The 25,949-nt window shown below is 44.0% G+C and overlaps 2 protein-coding genes across 2 annotated transcripts in view; both read right to left on the bottom strand.

Annotated features, from left to right (window-relative positions):
• The window catches only part of usp2b (ubiquitin specific peptidase 2b), an 8,406-nt gene extending 6,373 nt beyond the window's left edge, over positions 1 to 2,033 (bottom strand). The window contains exon 1 of the mRNA XM_080849490.1: positions 1,472 to 2,033. Within this exon, the coding sequence (XP_080705616.1) occupies positions 1,472 to 1,630 (159 nt within the window). The 5' untranslated portion in view covers positions 1,631 to 2,033. The remainder of the gene's footprint in view (positions 1 to 1,471) is intronic.
• Positions 2,034 to 15,263: 13,230 nt separating this feature from the next.
• The window catches only part of tecta (tectorin alpha), a 41,393-nt gene continuing 30,707 nt past the window's right edge, over positions 15,264 to 25,949 (bottom strand). Inside the window, exons 20-35 of the mRNA XM_080844933.1 lie at positions 25,329 to 25,942; positions 24,539 to 25,106; positions 23,511 to 24,250; positions 22,411 to 23,050; positions 21,901 to 22,100; positions 21,126 to 21,506; positions 20,648 to 20,934; positions 20,163 to 20,443; positions 19,079 to 19,189; positions 18,256 to 18,458; positions 17,817 to 17,980; positions 17,065 to 17,313; positions 16,752 to 16,914; positions 16,352 to 16,439; positions 15,936 to 16,055; positions 15,264 to 15,393 (exon numbers count right to left, since the gene is read on the bottom strand). Coding sequence (XP_080701059.1) covers positions 15,290 to 15,393; positions 15,936 to 16,055; positions 16,352 to 16,439; positions 16,752 to 16,914; positions 17,065 to 17,313; positions 17,817 to 17,980; positions 18,256 to 18,458; positions 19,079 to 19,189; positions 20,163 to 20,443; positions 20,648 to 20,934; positions 21,126 to 21,506; positions 21,901 to 22,100; positions 22,411 to 23,050; positions 23,511 to 24,250; positions 24,539 to 25,106; positions 25,329 to 25,942 — 4,913 coding nt within the window. The 3' untranslated portion in view covers positions 15,264 to 15,289. The remainder of the gene's footprint in view (positions 15,394 to 15,935; positions 16,056 to 16,351; positions 16,440 to 16,751; positions 16,915 to 17,064; positions 17,314 to 17,816; positions 17,981 to 18,255; positions 18,459 to 19,078; positions 19,190 to 20,162; positions 20,444 to 20,647; positions 20,935 to 21,125; positions 21,507 to 21,900; positions 22,101 to 22,410; positions 23,051 to 23,510; positions 24,251 to 24,538; positions 25,107 to 25,328; positions 25,943 to 25,949) is intronic.

Genomic DNA, 25,949 nt, shown 5'->3' with positions numbered 1-25,949 from the left:
ACACACACACACACACACACGTGGTCTAGACAGGTTGTGTTGATAGAGTCAATCTTTCTAAATAAAAAAAAAAAAAAAAGTGATTTCACCTCTATAATCAGTCCCTATTTATCCTGCAGGGACCTTTACTGATCAGAGGTCAGACCGAGTATACTGCTTCAGTCCTTATTTATCCTTCAGGGACCTTTACTGATCGGAGGTCAGACTGAGTACACTGCTTCAGTCCTTATTTATCTTTTAGGGACCCTTATTTGATCAGAGGTCAGACCGAGTATACTGCTTCAGTCCTTATTTATCCTGCAGGGACCTTTACTGATCAGAGGTCAGACTGAGTACACTGCTTCAGTGAGCAGGTGCCTTATTATGGCATGGTTTCCTGCAGCACTTGCCCTCAGCATTCCGAACAACCGGTATGTTATCCACGGTACACTGATAAAGCACACTCTTAGAGACTTCCTTATCTGCTACTTCTCTGACGCTTATGTAATGTTGAGTCCTAATTATTTCAGCAACAGGGTTGCAAAGCATTTTGTGGTTACACTGCAAACACCTGGAAAGATATCTATCTCCAACTCTGTTCCGATTGGAAGAACCAAAACACACTTGCTTATTATAATTTACTACCCATGTGTACTACCCATCGTTTTACTATTCTTATAATGGCAGGCTTAAAAGGTGCACGCTATATTGCAATTTGATAATGAATCAACAGCAGAGTTCAAGTTGAACACTGACCCAATATATGCTCGGGTGGTGTTGAAAGGACTTAATTCGGCTTCAAACCCAATGATGTTAGGTTAGTGTCAGGCTTTGTAACCATGAGCCAGCATTGTGTTTTAACTTAAATCCAAACAAAAGCAGGACAACGTGGCAGGCCGCTTCTGCGAGGCCAAAGCCATTGAGCCACCTGTGTTACGTAACGGAATGGAGCACAACGTGGGTTTGCAGCAAGCTTTTTCAATTTGACACATGCCAGTCTCCTTATCAGGAAGGATCTTTGCATCGGAGCTGTTCTTCACATGGACAAGACACAGACGGTCGTAATCAGATTGTCAGCCTTTTCTGGTTGCAAAGTTATCACTTCATTGCCTACAAGCCCTGAACAAGGACGAAATGCTTCGTATATGATGCATAATACTGGGAAAGAAACTGATCTTTGGCGTGCCAGGTCAATCAAATGGTTTACAAACAATATCGGCTGCCTCAGTTCTCTGTTGTGCAGACTTAAGCCATTTTGGGTCATTAGCCGGCCGAAAGTCCTCTCGAGCAATAAAGCAGGCACCTACAGACACGTTTCTCACACTAAACAGAACATATACATTACATAACTTGCAATAGGCTTTGTGAAAGCACCGTAGTGCTGGGGTTAATTGAAATGGAACACGTCTGATGCACGTAGAATTCCTCAAGAGTCTCTCTAGATCGTTTTGCTTTGTCACAGTGTAGCCTAAACGCAGTTGACAGCACTCACCTTGGCTTGGTTAATGAGGAGCCCGACAAATGTGGACACCAGCATAGACCTAGAGATCTGCGGACTCTTTCTACGCAGGTCCTGTTTGTGGAAGGGGAAAGCGGCCGCCGGAGGGTCCTCCGGGACAGTGACAGTGTACGACTGTCGCATACTCGGCATGACTCTGAACGATGTTTAGTCGATCAGCTCGAAAACTAATGAAGTCTTTTTTTTTGGTTGCCGCACACCGGGGCTGGTCTTGAGTCAGCAGTATATTCCCGGAGTAGCCTATTCCCTTCTCCAAAACTGAAGGGAATGCCGGTGCCGCAGGGGATTTGTTCCACTCCTTTATTCGCTGTAGCCTTATTCTCGATGACAAACTGTCCAAAAATTGCCAGTGAGCATGGAGAGGCAGACCGCTGGTAAATCTGAAGAATCGTCCGCTGATGATGCATAGACTAGAGGTAGCAAGCAGGTTACATAAAGGTAATAAATAATCCGGATATGAAGAGACACTATTCAAAAAACATTACATTAAGGTCCATTTGCTATATGGACGGAGGAACATGCAGTGCTTCCTCCCTTCTCATGTGTCGCTATTGCAATGTTCAGAAGTCGGAATTCATTTCAGTTTTACTACAGCACACCCACGCCCCCTCCGCTCAGAACAGACGTCACAGCGTGCCTCATGCTCGCTAGACGTCAGACACCAGAGGACGAGACCTTCTCACATTCACCTCGAAGGAATGGGGAGGTTTCAGGGGGGTAATGGCTAGACTTACACAGGGAACACCTTGAAGTACTATTACATCCTCCTCAGAGTATATCTTATCTCCCTCATGTTCAATTGGCTGTGGGCCTACGATCCAGGCTACATTAAAAAAAAAAAACATTAGAGAACTCTTACTGATAACAGATGTTCTGATAACACTACTTTATGAGGTGAACTGCATGAAACATTTTACTCTTAAAACCTAACAGAACCTTACTGCTGTAGTCATGTGCCAAGGAAAAAAGCTCAACAAAGACCTGCTTGGTATGCATTCAGCTACGGCCACAGCAAATCCTCTGTATGTGCAGAATGATAAGAGGTTCGCTGTAGGGGAGAGGAGAACCTTAAATAAGCTGGAGGACAATCACATTCTGTTCCACAAAGCAGGCAGGCACACAAACAAATTAATTGATTATCTTACAGGAGATGAATCTGTGAACTGATCATTAGGCTTCTTAGATCTCAGTTCTGCTTTAGTGAGTCACAGGCTCTAAAAAAAAGCATGTGAACATTACGATAAAGTCCACCTTATTTAACTTTAGGCCAGATTACTAACAGGGGGATGCTGCTGGCGCAGACCTGAGTCAGTGGAATTCTCTGTTTGCTGAACCATGTTTTTCATAATGAACGTGTACTTGGACATCATTGATATATATTGCCCTGTCTCAAATAGAAAAACAGGGCAGAGTGAGAGTGGCCTCTCACTTCTTTTGAGTTATGTTGTGGTCATGCCATTTATTTGACAAAGCAATGTGGATGTCCACCCAATTTAATGTCATTTGACAGGGGCTATGACATCTTATTACCAGTTTATCTCATGAAAATGACTATTTGGCATGGTACCAAAGACACCGCTGGTATTGTGCCTCCACCATAACAGCTTGCAATTGCATTGCACCACTTTATCTAAAGCAAATTACATAAAATGCAAATGTAATGTCTGTCACGGCTAATAAAGTAACTAAAACTTTGGCACTTACCCAACTTAACCTATTTGAGAATGAATACGGCCAATTAAACATGTGTCCCCAGAGATACCAATACCCCCATCACATGCAAAGCATACTTTATAGGCATGCTCCTTTTCACTCTTCAAATCAGCCCACTGCCCCACTCCAGGGTCTACTTGTTTGGTCTTTCAATAAGTGTGACAAAAGTCTTTCTTTTCACCCATTTTCAGCCATTCAGCCATTATGTAACCAGCATCAAAAAACGACACTGAGCTTGACCATTCTGCACGAATAATTGCATTCATCTTAAAGGCACCCAGTGCAACTTTCGAGGCTTAAAAATAAACATTCAATTTCCAGTCTTTTTTACACGTAGTAAGTTTCAATAACTCCATACCATTACATACCGACATTCAAGCAGCAAAGATGACACGTCGTTGTGTGGTGAGAACTGATAGAAAATCGATAACAACAACAATCGCCGCCATTTCTTTATTTTTTGTAACCTACAATAAATAAAGCAGGCTTCCAGTCAATGGAAAAATGGCTTCTACCCACCGGCGATTGTTGTTGTTTAAGATTTTCTATCAGTTCTCACCACACAACGACGTCTCATCTTTGCTCCTTGAATGTCGATATGTAATGGTATGGAGTTATTGAAACTTACTACGTGTAAAAAAGACTAGAAATTGAATGTTTATTTTTCATTGAATGTTTACATAAAGTTGCACTGGGTGCCTTTAAGAAATGCCCCTCTGAATCAACGTTATGTAAGTCATGTTACAAGTGATGTTTACAGACTGCTTGGGCAATGAGTCATACATCATCTGTAATAGATCTGTGAGATGACTTCATTTGTCATTTTGGGGGAATGACAACAATAGGTGGCTAGACCATGATCATCTGACTACCATTCCCAGCTCACAAACAAATACATCGCAAATAACTCTCTCTGTCTTTCTCACTCACTCGCTGTCTCTCTCTCTTACACACACACAGACCAGCAAAGAGGAGAATTTTTCACACCCTGCAGTGCTACATGTATTGGTGTATGTTTGTCCATTTATGCTTGTGAGTCACAGATGCCAACTAATCCCCTGCTGTTATTGAGCCATTTGTTTACGGCCAAAGAGAGGGAGACATTCAACAGAGCCGGGTGGGGGGTTCTAGGGGGGCCCCGGTGCAGCGACATCTTTGGATCCCTGGACCAGTGAGAGGGAGGAAAAAACTAAAAACATATATACTTTCCTATTCGCTGTAAGTGAACTCTAAGTCTATTACACAAGCCTGCAATAACAAAGGCAGTGCTCAATGTGAAGAAACATGTTTACATAAGTGAGCTAATTAGAATTCAGGGCCAGCGGTGTTGCACAAAGGGCCTCCTCAATGGCAGTCCAACTTCACTGGTCATTAATCTGGGTATAGGCAGGTCAAGCCACATATGCCCAGTGCATAAACATTCTTTTTCTCTGGCACTCAAGACGTGTTTTGTTTTGGTGCCTACTCCAATGGCTGCTGGACGATTTACTCCTCTGGAGAACTCCTTTGGATGTCGGAGCTAATAGAAAGCATAGATTTTGTCCTTAACTTGACAATCAATGCATGTCCTCAGGTAAAGTCACAGCTTCATTCTGACTACATTTCTATATCCTAGACATAGCATACCTATGAGATTCCCTGATAAACTGTACATTTCTCTGCATGTACAGATCCATGATGGTAGGTACATACAAAGAGACACACAGGACAAACAGAGTGAGTGAGTGTGTGTGTGTGTGTGAGAGAGAGACAGTGAGGGAGAGAGAGAAAGAGAGAGAGAGAGAGAGAGAGAGATAGACACAGAGAGCAAGACAGACAGAGACAAAGATAGAGGTAACAAGTGTTTTTCTCCTCCTCTCCATCACATGCGAGAGCGTGTATGCAGGCGGAGCTCATTCTATTCTAAGCCTCCGGGAGCAGACGTGACGGAGTGATGTCACCGGGACCACTGCAGTGAGTCAGTGTGGACCAGGCCTTCTGAAATAGCTTTCCAGTGCGGAGCCTGGGCCTCTCTGAAAGTCAAACTGACAGGTCGAGTGCTGGCCTGAGTGACAGGCTGCAGTCACAAGTGCCTTCTAAAACGGTGGCCCGGTTCGCAGCATCACAGCCTAGTAAGTACATAGCACTCTGCCAAAAGCGTAACCAGAGCGATAGTGACATAGCTATGAGGGTGAACAGGTTGTACCACTGCAAGGCACAGTATGTGACTGTGGTGTCAATGACGCATTGACAGATCCGATTGGTTCCCTGCAGATGACACTGCGTAATGCAGGCATTCTGGAGCTCTCAATTGGGGAAGATTGAGGTTATTATTTAGTAGTTAAATACGTGGAATTTATCAGACTTGATAGCTGCGGGTTAACTGTAGACTTGTTGTTATCTTAGTCTTCTCGTTGCACCACCGCTTTTGTTATTTTTCAAAGATCATGTATCCTGACTTTAGTTAGAATGTAATTGATTAATATCTGATGACAGACTGATAATGTAACTTCGCTTAAGTTGTATCAGTGCAGTCTTCGACATTAAAACAACATTTGTAAGTTCAGTTTAAATTAGGTTGTTTCAGATTTCAATGTTTGCCTGTGAAAGAATGAAAGACTAAACCTCTAACTAAGACCCACTGTGTCAACAACAGTGGTGGTGATAACCCCTGGCAGTTCAGCTTTACCCTATTGTGGGAAATAATGGCTGACATTAAGAACTGACCCTCAACTCAAGAAAGGAATCACCCATAAGAGATGAGTCCATTGAGGTGCAACTTTCAAAGATGGTCAAACTGTCACCTGACACGCAGACTAGCTATCTCACCGGTGATCTGTCTGATCTTCAGGAATGTCTCAGGTCTTGTGAGGAGAGTGGAGAAGACAACGAGAACGACCGACACCCCTGGTGAAGGACACATAGGAATAAAACTGTGTTGACTTCTACTTTATCTGAGGCCTTCTCACCGCAAACCGAACTGCAGTTTGGGAACTATTCATCCGACCTTGAAAATGGTCCAAAATTGTTGGTTAGTGTGTAGATTTGAATATGGAACACACAGGACACACATTAAAAGTATATTTCTCCATACTGTATAGAATGTATCATTGTTAATGATCTATCACAATCAGTCTTTATAGAGATGTAGAAGATGATTTCACAACCCATATTGGGGCCTTATTAGCATGAAAAAGTTCAATGGAGCATCAGTCTGTCACCTGGACTTCAGACAGCCAACTAGTAAGCAAGACCATCAAAATGGAAGCCAATTACTTTGTACCAGAATGCAAAAAGAAACATCTAAAAGACAACAGCAAGTAATTTCACCGTCTTCCTTGAGATCCCCAAAGGACCAGTAGATTCAGCTACAACTCATTGAGTTGATCCATTCATTCACTGTGGCTCTATGAATGATCCAGGCTACCTGTTATAGGAATTCGACAGAAACCTTTAGCTAAAAGTACAGTAGATGCATTGAAAATAAAGTTATATCTTACTCAAAAGTTTTAGAAAATGCTCACTCCAACATTTCTGCCCTATAATCTTTGGCTAAAACGAACCCAGTTACTGTAATCGTATTGTAATTCAATTATCACACATCGATCTGAGAGCCATTTTTCCTGCCAGTGTGTTAAATGTTATATTTTTTGTGACATAACCGATTAAGGGTGTAATTTCTGCCATTGTAACTTCTATATCACCACTGCAGAGATAGTTGAAACAAAAATGAAACGATACAAATTGCCGATGGCTAAAGCTGCGCGCAATGATCCCAAATATCATTCTCACTCAGGCTGCAGGACTGAACAGTACGAATGAGCAACAGGGACACAGGGGGACCAAAACAAACTACACTGGAATAATAGGTGAGTACAGGGGGAAAGGTTCTTTAGTGGACCTGGGATTTGGATAGGAAATCCTGAGGTACTTTGGCCTCAGTTTCTCTGGTAAAAGTCCAGCAGCTCTTTACGTAATATTAAATGTTTTACCAGTCAGCCTTACCAGAGCAGCTGTTTGAAGACATGTGCCCTGCAAATGAGTAACCAGGAGAGGGGTAATCTGCTGCGCGGTACGGGGAGGGACTCGGGACAGGCCCGGGCATGAAAGGAAAGGGGGAGGGAGAGAGTGAAAGAGTGGATGGAGAGAGAGAGGGAGAGGGCGTAGATGGCAACGAAGAAATTAAAAACTCAAAGGCCCTGAAGTTAAACCTCCGCAGACCAATGGAAGGTGTGGTGATTGTCTACCCAACTGACCTGGCGTGTGTCCACAACAAACAGAGAGGGAACAAACTCACCAGGGCTGAGACGTATGTGGGAACCTTTATCATTGCTCTGTGCACCTGGCCAAAGAGGGTGAACATTTCCAGCTCCAGTCTTGAGAATACATTTTAAAGCAGATTCTTAAGCATTAAAACTGGTGAGGATGCAGTATGAACTTTGCTGATGTCTTCATTCATTTCAGTCTGTCGAGTGTGCTTTATTTAGAACAATTCCACTCTCAGGTCATATTTGACAATCAACTTCTCTATGATTTCCTAATTCCTAAAGGCACACATATACACACACACACACACACACACACACACACACACACACACACACACACACACACACACACACACACACACACACACAGAGAGAAAGAGTGAGGAGAGAGAGAGAGAGAGAGAGAGAGAGAGAGAGAGAGAGAGAGAGAGAGAGAGAGACCACTCACGCACTGATATGCTTTGTGGGGTAAAAATATAAAACAACAGTTTACTTGTTCTGCTGTCCACTGACGTTGCCCGGGGCACAAGCCTGTGTTAAAACCACACAGTGGATAATTCCCAGTTATATAAAGACAGGAGGGCAGCATAAGCAGGGGAGAGAGTGGAACGCTACACTCCATTTACTCATGCGGAACTCTCGTCACATCATGTCCACATCATGTCCACATCATTATAACTGTTACCGCGGTTACTGTTAATGTCTGGTGTTGACCAGTTCCTCTGACTCGATGCGAGGGGGCTGGTGCAAAGACAGAATGTGCCAGTGTGTGAAATGTATTTGAATGCAATTTCATATTCAGAAGGGGAGTCTGAGGTTTTACAGTGACAGCTGGAGTCGGGATTACAGAGGGACAGGACAGAGGAGTGTGTGAGTGTGTGTGTGTGTATGTGTGTCTGACCTGAGCTGACCCAGCATTTATTTGGGCCTTGTCACATTACCAAAACCACTCATAAACAGGGATCACAGACGTCCATGCAGGAAGACACACAAAATCCTGCTCTGTGAAATGAGACCAGCAGTTTTTGAGACCACTATTTATCTCCTCGCCATCATCTCCATATCCATAGGATTCCGTGTACTCTACATCAGGGACCACTTGAACTAAGGGCACACACACACACAAAAACACATACACACACACATACACACGGAAACCAAATACAGACACACACACACACACACACACAATCTGTTACCCAATGTTACCTTACAATGTCATATAGGTCGAAGTTGCATACAGTAGGCCTTTTTAATTAAAATGTGTGCCACACACAGCCCTGGAAAAAGCCCTAGCTTAATCTAGGATATATACTTAAATAATGTATTTGTTATCAGCAGTAATGATATATAAAAAGAATGCCTTTAATTGCATGAGAAAGGGCTTTGTTTTAGGATAGCACACTGGGATGCCTGATGTGACCCTACTTGAACTGAAGCAGAGAAGGCCTCCTTTTAGAGGCATTTCTACCACCATGAATTAAAGCATGCACCACAAGTAATCTGAGGAATTTGGGTCTGCACCTTTCCAAAGACTTGCATCATTTGATCACACCATTTCTGTGAAAGTCAGCTAATCTCTGCTCTGCACAGAAATTAATGTTTCAATATGTATCATACGAAACCACACAAAGTGAAATGAAGTGTCCCTTAATGTGGATTTGGAACTAGCTGTAACAAAGACACAGTTTACAGAGGCCATTGTTTTGATGTTTTTAGTTTGTTTCCTTATAAGGAATGGCATGCTATAAGGGACTGCTGAAATGTCAGATGACATCTTTACCTCTGTCAGGTTTAGCTGGTATTATCATTTGCCCATAGCATTATCTCAAAATATAACTTCAAAAGCATACAATGAATTCATATGAATATGATTTAAATAACAGAAATCGCCGGTTTTATATTTCTGCCCAGTAAGAATGTTTGATGCAATGGTTGTCAAAGGACTAGAGCTTCTAGGTTACGAAAGTCAACCACAGAGCTCACGGAGTTGAACTGTATGGTATGTAAGAGAGAGATGCATTGGGATGATTAGAGAGTTCCTCATCGTCACAAGACCTGACGACCCGACTGCCTGTGGCCTTATCCCGCCCAGTCAGAGTTATCCACACACATCTCCCACTGCCCCATGACATACGCTACACTTTCAGATGCAGCAGGATCTCAGTTGCACTCGTTTCTGTATGTGAGAGTGTGTGAGAGAGAGAGTGTGTGTGTGTGTGTGTGTGTGTCCTTTACCTGCATGATGTTTATAATTGCACTCAGTTCCGTGTAAATGTTCCGTGCTTACTCTTATAAATTATGTATTGGTACGAGCATTTGGGCCATGTAAACCTGTTACCTTGCCATTGACTCTTACCAAAGTATTTGCATATTGTCTTGTAGTCCTACTGATGTATTTAAATGTGTGTGTGTGTGTGTGTGTGTGTGTGGGTGTGTGTGTGTGTGTGTGTGTGTGTGTGTGTGTGTGTGTGTGTGTGTGTGTGTGTGTGTGTGTGTGTGTGTGTGTGTGAGTGTCTGTGTCTGTGAGGCTGAGCATGTCTGTGCGACTGCCTAATTCGCCCTACGTGATTTAGGTCATGGATGCCCTGGTAGTCTGCATCCTCTCTTCTTCATAAGGGCGTCTCTGGAAGTCGTCTATTCTCTCCACATCAAACAGCTAATCAAAAAATGAACTAATACCAATGGCGCTGAACTGCCACTGCTAACACTTAGGACCTAGGTTGACCAATTGGCCTTGACATCCATTTGAAGAAAAGTACAGTGTGTGCTAATGATCTTATCGTTGCCTTAAACAACCTTCTGGAGTCTTTACAACTCTACTGTCCTTGAAATGACTCAAAGGTCGCTGCAGTTTTGCTGCGCTACTACAGTCTCTGTGACTTACGTAACTCACAGGTCCCTGGGTGTTCTTACAAGGACTCGAATTATGTTCAAAGTACAGCAGGGGACCCATTGCACTCTATTGTGTAAACTTTACAGCCCAGTGGATGTACTGTAAAGCACATATGACATTTTTCTTTTCCCAACTTTAAGTGGCTCAAGAGCACCTCGGGCAGAGTTCGGGCTGCAGCTCCACGTAAAACCTTGCACTCTCCCTCAATCAAGCAGCAACCACACATTCCCCTTTCATCATAAACCAATAATACACTTAAATTCTCTCAGGGCCTGACTCATCATCTCACGCAGTGTTTGGTTGCCGGGGTGATCACAGCCTCTCGTCTCTGGACAAAGTTCTCTGGGAATCTCCTGATGTGACAAAGGTACTCTGGAATGTGTATGTAGGTAAAAGGAAAAAGGGGATTGTTTGTATTGCTTGTGTGTTTGCTTTTGAGGGCACAGACTATTAGTATTCTGCGTAAACCTCTTTGATCGAGAGCGGATATTTATTTAAGTGTGTTTGGGTGTGAGTTTGTTGCTCAGGTGTCAGGTGCAGGCAGACTGTTATTTTCCCCGTTGGAGCTGAGATTTATCGATGGGGCGGTAATCAAAGTCACACACATCATGGATAAAAGCCTTAATAACAAATACAGTAACACCCATTTCTGAAGAAAATAGAAAAAAACTGCATTTGTGAGTTAAGCCTCTGCTGTCACCCTATAAACTGTATACTGACACCCTTGCCAGAGTTGACATTATGAATCATCTGCTGTAACTAATTAAACATAATATGTCAGTGCCCACACTGCTCACTGACATCCCTTAGGCAGACAGTCTAGAATTAGTATATACTCTAATCCGTTTGATTTTAACTCATTAGCACACACGCTAAGAAAATCTTTCATATTTCTTGTGGCCTTACATGCTAGTGTAAGGACATCCTAAGGAATCTCTTGTACACATCTGCCGTGTCCCCATATCATTATCAGGATTACGTAAACCAAAACAGAGAGTTTGCACTGTCAACATAGTCATGTGTAGAGAATCTGAACAGGTGAACACAAAAGCAGAACTTAATCACTTTCTCCTAAACAACCACTCCCAAAGGACAGAGGGTGAGGTATTAGATAAAAGAAAGAAAGAAAAGGGCTTGTGCTGCGTTGTCACAGCAGAAATAAAAGGTGTCCTGAATGAGATCCAATTAAATCACTATGTAAACTGAACATACAAAGGAAAGGAGGAATTTCAAGCAACAACAGAGAAAGTAGTGAGTCTGCACATGCACATTAAATATTTAAGCACTGGATTGAATTGAGGAGTTGGACATAAATCAGTCTCTGAAAGTAACCATAGAGACTTCAGAACACTGTAAACCTGCCCCACAATAAAACAAGCCCAGGCAGAGTCTCCAACTTGGTCAAAGATCAGGGTGTGTTGGAACAGATTTAATTAAAATGTATTAAAAGGTCTTTCTTGTTACCAGTTCCTTTCTTGTTTCAGACCCCGTTATCAAAATTGCATTAGTTTCCAGAGCGTCTTTTCGAATACTGGAAAAAATAAGAAGAAGCAACCATACAGCCTGGAGTAAAAGAAGGTTTATCCTGTAGTAGAAAAAACACTGCTGCCCTCTAGTGCTTATAATGATTCTTACACCATCTGATGTCTCATCACATACAGTACACTTGCAAAATAAACTTGACAACTATTAAACCACAGGATATATATTATTTGGAATGTGTTATTATGAAAGCAATCACCTTCCCAGACTACAAATTTCCAAATAAGTCAATCCAGGATTTATAACATGGATGGAACAGCATTTTGTACCAGGTCAAAACATTCATAAACCTCCTTAAAAAAGTATATGTGATCACTGACCTCTAAGTTCCTGAAAAGAACTCCACGGTTCCTCTCTGGCCCCTCTCGGCCTACTCTGTGCTGCCTGGTTGGGGGCGATGGGGGGTCGCTGATGTCCAGTAGCACCAGCTCCTGGGCAAGATCTGAGTAGCTCACAGACCGGCGCCGCAAAGACAGGGGAGACGCAGGTGGGAACACGGGCCGGGAAGTGGAGCGGCCCCTCACCGCGTTCACTTGACCTCTGACCTGGAGCCTGCTGGAGGCGTCGGCACGGCAAACCCTGAGGTCTGACTGAGGGTCAGTTCGGCCTCTCTCCATCTCCCGAGGGTAGTTATGTGCTCGGGCCTGACAGGGGCTGGAGCTGAGGTATCGAGAGGTGGGAGCACCATACCTGCTAGAGGAAAGGACCTGTGTGCGGTTACAGCTCAGGGTTTGGTCGAAGGGCCCGTAGTGAGAGAGGAGCGTTGACCCTGATGAATATTTCGGAGAAGACACAGGAGACATGCTGAATTAGGGAGGCTCTGCCTCTGGGTAGTGCAAACCGTCAAGGGGCCAAGACTGTAAAGTAATGACAGTGAGAAAGAAAAAAAGCCGAATAACAGTTATATGTTAAAAGTAGTTGATATTGCTCGGGCCTGTTAAACAGCTCACACTAGTAGACTATTTAAGTGCACATTAACACACAACGAAGGCCGAAAAACGTGAGATGTGGTCTACAGTATGTCTCATATTACACCAAACAGTATCAATTCTGAGAGGAAGTGGAGCAAGGTCACTCTAGACACTCTGCTAGTGGATAATGGAAATTGCATTAGAGAAACAGAGAGAGAGAGAGGAAGGAAGAGCTAAAAGCAAATGGCATATCATGATGTCAGTCAATCTCAGCGTTTACATATTTCTCCTTACCAAACACGGAAACACTAATAGTAATATGCAATATATTTCTTACAAGTGACTAAACTACACAGCCAGTATCCAAGAGAATGATACCAACATTGGTTGGAAGCACTATTGAAATTATACACCAGCACGACTTCACATTTCTCTTGTAGCCTACTTAGATTTCTAATTCTGCAATATTTATTTAACGTTAGACCTACATGCCTGATTCATTTCTTCAACCGAAACAGGCTTTAAATCCTTGTGTGGCTAATAATAACACTAAGACTAAGTCTGTTATGTCATTTTGTTACTGTGCCTGAGGCTCACTATATCTAAACCTTAGGAGTAGAGCGGAGAGGTTCTCACCTGCACAATTCCAGTTCATCTTTTGAGAATAGTTCTCAGGACGTCAGTCCGAATGACATTTATTTCTTGCAGACCACCTAAAGCGATGTGTAAAAACAGGTTCGCCACAGGTTTGAGTTAGAATTGAGGTAGAGAAGGTTATATCTTACGATAGCTGGAAGGTTTCAGTTTTTTTCTCGAAGTCGGATGCAAGGAACCGCCTCCGAAGCGGTCGCCTTAGCGACGTGAAACATACACGTATGAGCGCGCTTATACGTAAGCACGCACGAATACACACGAATGCACACATGTACACACACACTCACACTTCAGAAATCAACGCACTCGAAACAAGCACTTCTATTGATACGACCTCAGTATAACAAAGATACGAATCCGTTGCATGGAAACACTTCTTGAATTTATAAGAATATCTTAGTTTATTACGAGAAAACTGTTCCACTTTAATGGAATGGTTGCTCCAAGGCTACAGTACGAACTTTTTTTGACCCTCATCTTTTAGGTCCAATTTGCATGTTGGGCAAACATACACATCAAAATACACACAGTGGACGATGTTTTGTGCATGAACCACAGAATTAAAGTCTGGGATTTTTTTATTCTTCCTCAAACATCCATTTAATTATTTGATCTGAATGGAATGCCCTTTTACATATCACTGACACTGATGGAGTCCTTTGAATTCGACTATACCCTAGAAATAGTGTTTTTGGAGACACCACAGAGTGCCACCAATAATAATTCTTATTCCTTTTCTTTTGACAGGATCAAAACAATTGCCAAATATATTTTAATTTTACTTAAGCACCCAAGAGTGTTTTCAGAATATTATACACATATGCATTAACATTCTACATTTTACTGCTATGTGTTACTGAAACACTTTTTTTCACATCATTCAGACATCAATACTCTGTAAAAAAAAAAAAAATGGATGAATTGGAAAAAAAAAAAAACTTGCATTGTGGGTGTTTGTGATCATTGCCATTTTGAATAACCTCAACAAACTCTAATACAATGCCACATTCTCAAAACAACATTTCAACATTTTAGTGATAACTGTCACATATTCAAGTGGTTTCTTATATCGCAAATCACAGTTGCTCAATAATTGGCTAAGGTATAGCTGTGGACTTCATTTCATTGAGAAATTTACATAAATATGAATCAATCCAGAGAATCACAGCAGACAAACAGGCATCGGCAACAAAGACAAAATTGACTGCATTTACTAAAGGCTTTGGCAAGTGAATTTTGTTTTAGCTCATACTAGTTCTATATCTCAGACAATGCCCAAATATAAAGCCTTTTTACATAAACCAAAGCCTTTCGTAAACCCAACCAAATCAATCAATGAACCATCAATAACCAATGATGATAGAGTACTTGGGCATATTCTGCATCTCAAACACAAGACTCCCTAGATTTGATAAATTATGAGATAATATTGCTATGGTGCATATTTTATTTTTCACTTTATTTACTTCTGAAATTCTGACACTGTTTGTATTGTTCCTGTTTAAGTAGTTGTTCATGTCCAAACCCGGTCCATTTTGCTCTGCTATGTTCTGGGGTTGTTTCATTCAAGATCTCCTGTGCCTTTAGACACAGGGTCTCCATGGGAAGAGGATGATGATCACAGTGTGGTGTCCTTCAGTGGCACTGAGAAGAGATGATGATTCCTCTCGGCTGTGTTTTGGTTTCTTTGTTGCTTTATTGTGACTCTTTTTAAATAGATGCTCCGTTTTCTCATGCTGTTCCCTTTCTCCATATCTCCCTATCTCGATTGCTTGCTGTCATTCTGGGTCCTTTCCATCTCTCTCCTCTTTTGTGGTTACATGGCGGGTTAGGACAAGCAGGATAATGTGTGCATGAGGGTCAGAAGGGCATAGGTCGCTCCAAAAATTACCAGAGGAACGAGAGGTTGGAGATTAGCACCAGAACCAGCAACTGTAAAGAGAAACATACAAAAAAAATGATAACCAAAAGGATAGCTACTGATTAAAGATGAATTTGACAGGGGGATATCATAATTATCTACAGCGTCATGACATGCCCAAAAAGCAGTAGGCTTTGAATGCCCTTTGAACTGGCTGATTGTCCATACCTGACGAGTTTGTCAGTTCCTCTCCCTGTGAGACACCATTGGTTTTGTGCTATACCTATGTTTTAGGTAATTTATTTATTGGAATTAACTTCACTGTCAAACAAGACATTTTATGTTGGGGCCTATAAGCTGGATAGAAACAGGCCACAAACAAGAACATAGTGATAAATATCTCTCTCTTATCATTAAAGAACATGAATTATACATATCTCTCTCTTATCATTAAAGAACATGAATGATAGATATCTCTCTCTAATCTAATGTCTCTACCGGCTGTAATGTCAGAGGCAGAGATGGAACTCAGGCCTGTGTGAAGTTGAGTGAGAATCTCAGTCAGAGGCAGAGATAGAACTCAGGCCTGTGTGAAGTTGAGTGAGAATCTCACCTCGGCAGCTCCTCCCGTCTCTCTGAAGCATTCCTGTGACACAGCTGCAAACTGGTCCCGTCAGCTGGCTAGTGCAGATCTGTTCACAGCCACCATTGTTGTCTTCACACCACACGTACTCTGAAAAACCACATCACAAAAGCAGACATTTTTAATAAATCATACTCACAGACACAAGGTTCACAGATACAAAAACCTATAGTAAAAAGACATATACTGTATCTACACACAAGCAGCCCCCCCCCCCCATACACACACACACACACACACACACACACACACACACACACACACACACACACACACACACACACACACACACACACACACACACACACACACACACACACACACACACACACACACACACACAGTCATTGATTAAATATCATGCATGTTAAAAAGACACTCCATACCTCTTCGTTTGATGGGTCCAATTGATAGTATCTGCTGTTGCCTGTGTTCAGTTTCTCCTGAGTACATTCTCCTGTTGTGTGGACAGTTCTGAATGTAAAGAGTAAAGGTTTGTGCATTTGCCATGGATCATTGCCTTCTAGAAACCTGTAATAGGTTTGGCTTTTAGGGCTACCTTTGAAACATTATCTTCACATAGTGAAGTATGGTATTCTGTCATTGAAGTTAATCTGACACTGTATTCCTTAAGGTTATCCAGTATTATGTTTATAAGGGTAGGGTTTCACAATTCACTGAAGAGAAAACCTTGTTCTATAGCACAAAAAAACTATACAGGAAAAAACTAAAACATCAAATATTTTGATAGACTATAATTTATTAGTCTTGACTCACAGAACTCACCACTTTACATGGATTGACCTCAGAGTCACAGAGTGTGACATCACAGTGGAGATGGACCTCATCATAGTTCCCGATGAACTTGAAAACAGTGACATGGAAACGGCAGGTAAGAGAAACGCCATTCTCAGCCATGCCAATGGTGTTGTCCTTGACGTTGGGGCAGCTGAAACAGCAATAAGGGTCTGTGAGCATCTTCACATACTATACCTCTGAAAATATGCTGTGTGCGTGTGCCATCCATTCAGGGTGATGTGTCATGGATGATAAAGTGCATAGTTTTAATATCAGTGACAGTGTGGTTGTGTGGTGCTACCCTCTTTCTATGATGATGTAGCGCAGTCTGTCAGTACTGTAGCGGGAAGGAGTGGCCCAGCACATGTTCACAATGAGGATGAGCTGCCGTGCATCTGCCCCCTCCACAAAAACGCCAACGTACAGGACGTCTCGCGTGCTGAGCATGACTTCGCCCTCTCTGTAAGGTTGGCGGTAGGAGGAGTTCTTATAAAGAGCCATTTTGGTGATGAAGTTTCCCTCTTGAGTGGGCAGGGTGAGGTTTATGACACTGTAAAAAAGGAGTTGACAGTTTATCAAAGTACATCTTCTAAGTTTTGTCAGTGAGTTAAAGCAAAAAAAGTCAAAAAGTCAATGATTGGTGTTAAGACTTCCATGGAGCTTTTGGCACAGAGTTTACATACTGTATATATTTGCCATGATATTGTCAATTTCTGAAGTCTACTGAGTTAGAACATTTTATTTGTTGAGAGACAGACCCCGGTGACGATAAATTTGCCAAAAAAATACTGTGGGTGATCACAGATGGTATAGTCAATGCTGGAGAGCTTGCACAAGCATGTCAAACAAAAATAGCAACATCAAAGCTCTTCTGTGGTTGCCATGGAGCTATTCATTTTCACATTTATATCCATGAAACAATGAAAAGTGTCAGCACATTGTCAATTTAATGGACGAAAAATAGATTTATCATGACTTGGTGTGGTGTTCCTCAACATATTCATTCTCCCTCAAAAATGTCAACAACCACTCAAAACCAAAATAACGTCTAACCTTAGCATGGGCTTTAGCACCGTCTCCAGGGAGATCTTGATGTCCAGCTCATAGGCACAGGAGAACTCCACATTGATTGTTTTGTCACGTGTCACAATATTCCCTGTGTTGTTCACACTCTCTATCCAGACAGTGTTCTTGTACATGATATGTGTTCCATTGGACTGTATAAAAAGAAAACAAGGATGTGCTCCATAGCTGATACATTATGCTTCTATCAAAAGCAATAATCCATCTTTATATGTGTCTCAGACAACTTTGTCTTTCTCTGAACATAAATCCACGGGGCCACAAATCCACAATCCATAAATCCACAAGAATTGAAATATTAGAGAAGATTGACAGTATTTCTTCTCTGCCTTATTGTGACTTTCTTTGTGACTTCCAGAACCACCTGAAAGTATGATGGTTTAGTCCAAAGAGAGGTTACGAACCTCACCTGTACAATGGAGCCACAGTGGCCTTTGGTGTTGTTGATGTGGAACGAGATGAAGTCCTCCCCCTCAATGGCGGGGCAGTGCTGGTCGTTGATGCGCACATCCTCCCGCTCAAAGCCCAACTGGAAGAGCCTGCACTTGGATATGGAGACCTCCATCCGAGCGTGTTTACACGTCACCTCTGCCTGAAGGATGTCATCCTCTCCTGTCCAGAGTAACAGAGAGGGTTAAAGACATTCATGCAAACTCAAAGACAAGGCACAGGCAAGTAACCCAATTCAGCTGAATTTTAGAATTCTAGATCTGAGAATTCTAATGGAGACCTTCAGTGCCTCAAATGTACCACTCCACGTAAAGCTTCTTTATTACTAGAGTTTATCCAAGACTTAATTGTGTAATGTATCTTTGGTTTTGTTGTTCTTTGTGGAAAATTGAGATATTTGACAAATTAATTTTAACCGTTCTGGCTATGGATCCCTGAAAAACAATCTGTAATGATCTCTGGCAGAAGATCGCATTCTCCTTTGATTCCCCTGAGCGCTTTGATTCCCCTGAAGAATTTTCTGGATAAACAGTGATTCCTTGGGTTATTCTCTGTACCCTTAATGTTAAAAAAATATTCAAAAGAATACAACTTAGGCAATGTTTCAGTGAGATAGATATGGTTCCTAAGTAAAGAAATAAAAAAATAAAAAAAAAAACTATTTTTTTTCTAACAAGAATAAGGTTAATAGGTTTTACAAGCAGAATAGCCTAATCAAGAGTATTCTCCCAATTCTCTCTGTCTGGTAAGCCCCTCACTGCCATAACGCCAAGCTGTCTCACCTATCTCATTGCTGGGTAGCTCAGGGCAGCCACACAGGTCTCCTCCATTCTCCTGCTCACAGGTGTTGTTTGTGCAGATCTCTCCAGCGCAGGGGTCGTAGATCCATTCTGCTAAAGACAGGTCCAGTCACAGCGTTAGCTGTCTTCACAACTACACACCAGTGATGACACACACAGCAAAAATGACCTTTCCCAGAATAAACACAGGCTACATGTAGCCTACTTCATTTAAGTCTTGTCATGTCTTTATGATGTTTATGAATCAGTCAGGTAATTACACGCAAATCCACAGATAACGTTGATCGCTTCTAATCTGACAACTTTATGCGTATTTCATTCACCTCATTTATCACTTAATTAGGTAAATACAAGAAAATGCAAGTGGACTCAGGTAGGTTGGCCACCTTAATGAAATCCTGGGAGGTAAGCTGCTCATAGGAAATCCTAGCACTGAGTAAATTAATAAACTGGTTTCCTTGACGATCTCCCATCTAGCCCATATTGACCTTCTAATTCAAATTTGTGCAAGCATTAATCAAAATAAACACCTGTAAGTAATGATTTTACTTGCTAATTAGCAACACTTAGGAACATATTGTGCTAGTGTACATTCAGTCCAACTGGTAACTAATAGCTGTAGGTGATATTTTTGGGGACAGATTATAAACTTCTTCTTGACCAAAAATGGGTTCTGAACTGATCAGTGTAGCTAAATAAACAGACTGAACCATGGAAGTTGGAATATAGGTTGCACTGTTCAGGATAGGTTCAAGGATATATGCTCATGTGGTAGGAGGCTATTGTAGGAAAGCAATCGCTTGTAGGGTGGCATTTGACACAACATGTCACAATCATTCAAGTGGCGTCTAGTTTTAGTGGTGGAGTTTTTATGATTTTGTATGTTTATGCGTCTGAAGGGACATGGGGGATCACTCAATCAAAACACGTAGGGAAAAGACATTTTTTTTTAAGTTTCAGTGATCTTATCTGTGAAAGCCAAGAAAATGTATATGTTAACCATTTATCTTTAGATTTCATTCCAAACCAACATTAATTTGACTGGCATGTGGTGCCATCCCCTTACAGCAGTTCTCTTGGGTGATCCACTTGGTTGAGAGTGTGCCAAAGGAGCGGCATGCTTCTGCATAGGCAGCCATGGAGCCGCAGACTTGAGCCTTGCGGTGGTTGTAGCAGCCGTCCAGGTAGCAGGACTGGTAGAAGGGCCTGGGGTCCAGCAGGCCATGGCAGGGCTGGAAGAAGCCCTTCATCTCTGTGAGCTTCAGGCAGCTGTCCTCGCCCTGGAGGGCGGCCACGGCTGTGTTATCGCAGGACTGAGCTAGAGCCACATACTGGGTCTCATCACAGCTAAAAACAGAAGGAGTGCAAGAAGAGAGGCCGGTTCCTTCTTACAATTCAATGTATACAGTATAAGTAAGTCAAAGTATGTAATAAAGCCTATACAGTTGGGCAGAGCTACTTACGCAGTATTTTCAAGCAAACACAAATACTCACACTTGTGCTCATCAATTCACACGCCATAGACACACATACACACATTGATTAGATCACCTGTTTTGCATGCCATTGGTCTTCCAGCTCTGAGCCAGCTCCAGAGCACTCATGGCTGGTTTGCCACGGGAGGTGATGTAGTCATCCGTGGGGTCGCCGTTGAAGTTCCCACACAGACCGCACACTTTGTTCTGCAGCCGGGGCCCCATGGTGATGCTCAGGGTGTTGAAGCGGTTGTACCGCACCTGGATTTCCTGGGGGGTGTCGATGACCAGGAATCCCTCTGAGGTGGACACGCGTGTCATCAGGCCCGTGACAAAGGGTACGGTCACTGGGGTACCATTTACCTGAAAAGGAGAGCAGGACATCAGTTTCAGACTGAGGCTTGTTTCTGTGTCATCAAAAGAGAAGACTAGTTCAGACCCTCCTAAATTTAGGTAAAGTAATCCTGAGGATTATTATAAACTTTCAGCAGTTCATTCAGGTTATTCAGTAAGTCAGATAATTCCTTTGCATTGTTTCAGAAGAGCTCCAAAACCTTGACAGTGCTCCCAGAGATGAGGATATTCTCCTCGTTGATGTATAGGTAGGCGTGTGAGATAGTGGTGAGGTTTGGCGTGCTCCACTTGTCAAAGTTGGCGATGAGCTGGAATGAGAGCTCCGGCAGCTTGTGGCAGATGGTGGAGAGGACAAAGGAACAGGAAGCCGGCAGTCGGAGAGAGGCGCCATCGAAGGTCCTGAACACGCCACCGCCTGAGGCAACGCAGTGCTGGGTGCGACGGGCAAAGCAGCCCCTTACACCGTTGCGCAGACCACACTCTTCCTCTGCCTTACAGCGGCGCGGGTCGCACTGGATCAGATTCCTCCCAATGCACTGGCAGCGCTTGGTACAGTCGCCGTTCCAGAACAGCTGCTTTGGCTGACATAAAGAAGGAGACAATGTTCTGTAGTGCTTGTGCTTTAATGCATATTGACTCAGTGTCACAGCTGACCTGGGTACAGGGGTCTACATCTATATACAAAAAGGAATCCAAAGAGCTGACCTATGTCAAGGGGCTATATCTATATATAAAAAGGAATCCAAAGAGCTGACCTATGTACTGGGGTCTACATCAATATACAAAAAGGAATCCAAACACGCTGGATATGGATCTAGAGGATGTGGATCCTTTCCAGTTCTGCCACCCTCTTCCACAGGACATTACTTCATTTTACAGGATATTCCCTTCCTTTCTTTTCCCCATTGGCACTGATGCACCCATCTAATTGAACTGTTCATATGTGGTCTATCAGTATTAAACGCTGTGACCCACCTCATAATATTTGCTGTCGGTGTAGCAGCCACAGTTCTGACTGAGGATGCAGCTCTTGCCATTGAGCACATATCCCTGATCACACTGACAGCCCTCCACACAGTAGTGGTTGCAGTCACGATGCCCACGAGCTGGAGCACACGTGGGTTGGCACACCACCATACAGGTGGCATAGTGAGTGTTTGCTGGGCATGTCACAGCTGTGAAAGTGGGTGGAAGTGAGGCATTGGTCAATGATCAGTTTGTCAATCAGCTTGTGGCATTCAAATGTGAGACAATGCTTTGCAAACACAGTACACATTACATATTGCAATATGCTGCACAGTGTACATTAAAACCAGTTCCATAGCTAGACACATACATACACATACACAAATACACATATCTACAATGTTTAGTATGCTGAAGTAAGAATTGAGACTGGTGAGGTTGTAATAAAAGTCCTTCAAATACCTGCAACTTCTCCACTGACATAAACATGCACATACAAACTCTGTTGGTGTTTCTTACTGCAAGGTGTGGAGCTCCTCCAGCCAACGATGGGCACTCCCTGAGTCTGGCACGTGCTGGCATAGATCTGTAGCCAGTTGCAGATGGTCTCCCGCGCCCCCATGTCCAGGCAGGTGTCCTGCAAACAGCTCTGGTAGAAGTACGCCGGCGGCACCATACTGTGGCAGCGGGCAAACATGCCGCCGCGATCCACCAGCAGCCCACACAGCCTCACTGCCTCTGGCTCCACATACACATACAGTCCTTCTGACAGATGGAAGCGGTTGCCGGGGTTTTCAGCGTCGGTTTCCACGTTGCCGGCAATGTCGACCACTGACACGGGGCCTTCACCGGCCCTCTCCGCATTCCCACAGCGGGGACAGGAGTCGCCACACCCTACTTGGCAGAAGCGCTCGCGCTTTGCCCATGTCATGCCCCATTCAGTGACGGTGGCGGCAGGGTCAGACATGGGCACTCCTTGGCAAAGCCCACAGGTGGCATTGTAGAGGCTGCGTGGCAAGGACAGCAATACACGGGTGTTCCAGTCAAAGGCCACTTTGAGGCCGAAATCTGTCTCAGCAATCAGCTGCAGGCCATGGGTGTAGATGTTGAGCTTGCTGGGGCCCAGTTTCAGTGGCAGGAACAGACGCTCCTTATTCACCTGGGTAGAAGGGAGTCACAAGGGCACATCACATTCCCATCATTTAATTTGGTCCCCGCCTGCTGTTTTTTTCAATCTACAGGTTTTCGTTAGATCTTTGGAGGTTGGTGTGAACCCATTCCAAATGCCACTCAGATGGGTAATTCTCTGAGGCACGTCCAGCACGCTAACAGATCCTGACTGAAATACAATACTGCACAGGGCATCAAAGTGAGCAGCTCTCTCGCCTTCTCTATTCTTTAGGCTTGATTAAAAATAACTTCCTGTCATGATGCCCATAACATTTAGAACAACTCTCCTGGATTATTTAATATTAAGAAACTTTAGAATTTTGAGTATTTTTTTTTACACTGTGTGTACTGTTCCTCTCTTTCTTCTTCCTTTCAATTCCATTCCAACCATTCCATGTTTTTTCACCTGACTGCCATGTTCTATTTGCCTCTTGTTTTTTTTTACTCACTGTGACAGTGTTCTTGTAGCTGCGTGACACTTCAATCTCATAGCCATACACCTGCAGGACAAAGCCCTTGACCCAGATTGATTGCGTCGTGTCCCGTTCCTCATTCCTAACAAAGAGTTTGAACTGGGGGAGCGTTCGGATGCGGGTGATGATGGGTGGGGGCCCATCATTCCCGTTTCCATTTTCATTCTCATTGTCGTTCTCATTATCATTCCCGTTCCTCATGTCAGTCACGTCCGAATACCCAAATCCATCATCGCTGTCATCGCCATCATCCTCCCCACACTGGGTGGTGGCCAGCATAAGGGAGCAGCTGCTCTGCAGGTCGAAAGGAATGCCACTGAAGGGCAGGAAGTGGCTGTAGCCACCGACGGTACATAGCGCCTCAGTGCGCGGCTGGCAGAAGTAGAGCTCCTCGTCCTCCTGGCAGAACTCCTCTGCATCGCAGGGGGCGAAATGGCAGTACACGCTGTTGTCAGTGCCATTGCAGTAGCAGCGCTCCTGGCACTCCCAGTCCGTCCAGAAGGTCTCGTTGGTGGCCAGCTGCCGGCCCATGTACATGCAGCCGCAGTCGCTCCGTGCCACGCACTGGCCGTCCCGGAGAGCGTAACCATCCTCGCACTGGCAGCCCTCAGAGCAGGGCAGTGGGCACGGCTCCTCTGGCTCGTCCAGGTTGGCACAGGTCAGGGGGCAGTTACTGGCGCACTCCTCAAAGTGGCTGTTCTCAGGGCAGGGCAGAGCTGTGAGGGAAAGAAGGAGACTGACGGTGAGAGACGGCTCAGGTTGATCAGATCACATACTCTTTAGGTATTTCAGATCAAATATCACAGAAAACTATGGATACAGGCATATATAAACATTAGAACAGTGTAATTTATGAATTAAGTTTCAATGTGCCTTTGTGGCTTGCACCTCCCCACAAACAAGAGCTTTTCTACATAAAACTACATGTTGTTAAGAGGTCAAGTGACTGGCACGAATGAAGTACAGGCACATAAACATGCATAAGGTACATAAAATAGGCTTACGGCAATTAGTGGCAGTCCTCCAGGCCCCTACACTGATCTGTGCATCCTGGCAGGCTGAGGCATAGGCCTGCAGGGAGGAACAGAGAGCCGAGCGGTTGCCCTCTTTCACACACATGTTATAAAGGCAGTTCCTGAAGAACGGTGAGGGGTTGACAGCCAGGTGGCATGCCAAGAAGGAGCTGTTGGTCGGGTCATTGATGTTTCCACAGAGCCAAGGGCTCTGGTAGAGACGCAAATCCACACACATGCGATACAGATCCTCACAATCCCCATTACATGTCAGGTCATCAGCAATAGCCCTCCAGCCCTCCACAAAGAGTTCGGCTGTCTCCGCCTGCCGGCCATTTGGCAGTCGCAGGTCATCGTTGGGGTCAGTGTTGAAGAAGCCACACAAGCCACAGGTGGCGTTGTAGAAGACAGTGGAGAGGGAGACGTTGAGATGGCCCTGGCGGGAATAACGAACTTTCACCACGCCACTCCATTCCACAACAGTGATGTTTCCCATTTTGTATATTGTCAGCATCTCCACTGGATGGACAAAAGGGAGACCCACAGGCTCTCCATTCAGCTGCAGACAGAACAGAAATTCAGTAAGTTTAAGAGATTTCGACATAAGGAATCCATACAAGAAATCCAATGCTGAAGACTCATGTATTTAATCACTGGAACAAGAGTCCTTTTTTTGAGATACAGAGTACAAGTTTATACGTATATATACATAAACATATACAACTCTTAGAAAGATACTAAGAGAGGATTTCTCTTGAGAACTTTGAACACCCTAACACACCTTTGCAGAGTCAAAATCCGATCCACCAATCTGAGCCTCCAGGTGAGCTACCCTGATGACCACAGGCCGCATCCAGGTGGGGCCTTTATTTACCAGCTTCCTGCCCATCTTTACCTCCACGACAGACACATTGGCTGGCATGACCCCACACGGTTTCACCAGGTAAAAGGAGCTCTCGTCAGGGACGGGCAGCACCATGCCATCAAACGTGAACTGGACCTGGGTCTGGGAGAGGAAGCAGACACCCTCGCGCGGGGGGTAGCAACCCAGCAGTCCGACCTCGGCCACGCACACTTCCCCCTCCCGGCACGAGTCATTGAAGCAGGACACCTCACCAGCCGGGCCACACACGCAGCGATGGGAGCACTCCCCTCCGTGCTCAGTGACCTCTCCCATCCAGAAAGTCTCATTTAGGGAGTAGTAGAGGCCGTCCTCCTCGCAGCCGCACTCCTCATAGCGGACGCAGCGGCTGCCGCTCAGCACGTAGCCTGGGTCACACTGGCAGCCCTCTGTGCAGGGGTGGGTGCATTGCAGGTGGGAGGTCAGCTCAGAGCAGGAGGAGGGGCAGGCGCTGGTGCACACCTCATAGTGGCTGAAGTCAGGACAGGTCAGAGCTAGAAA

This window comes from Sprattus sprattus (assembly GCF_963457725.1).
Source record: "Sprattus sprattus genome assembly, chromosome: 1".
In the NCBI taxonomy this organism is placed as follows: Eukaryota; Metazoa; Chordata; class Actinopteri; order Clupeiformes; family Clupeidae; genus Sprattus; species Sprattus sprattus.
The sequence above is the reverse complement of the archived record's forward strand: the minus strand, read 5'-3'. Positions and strand labels throughout refer to the sequence as shown.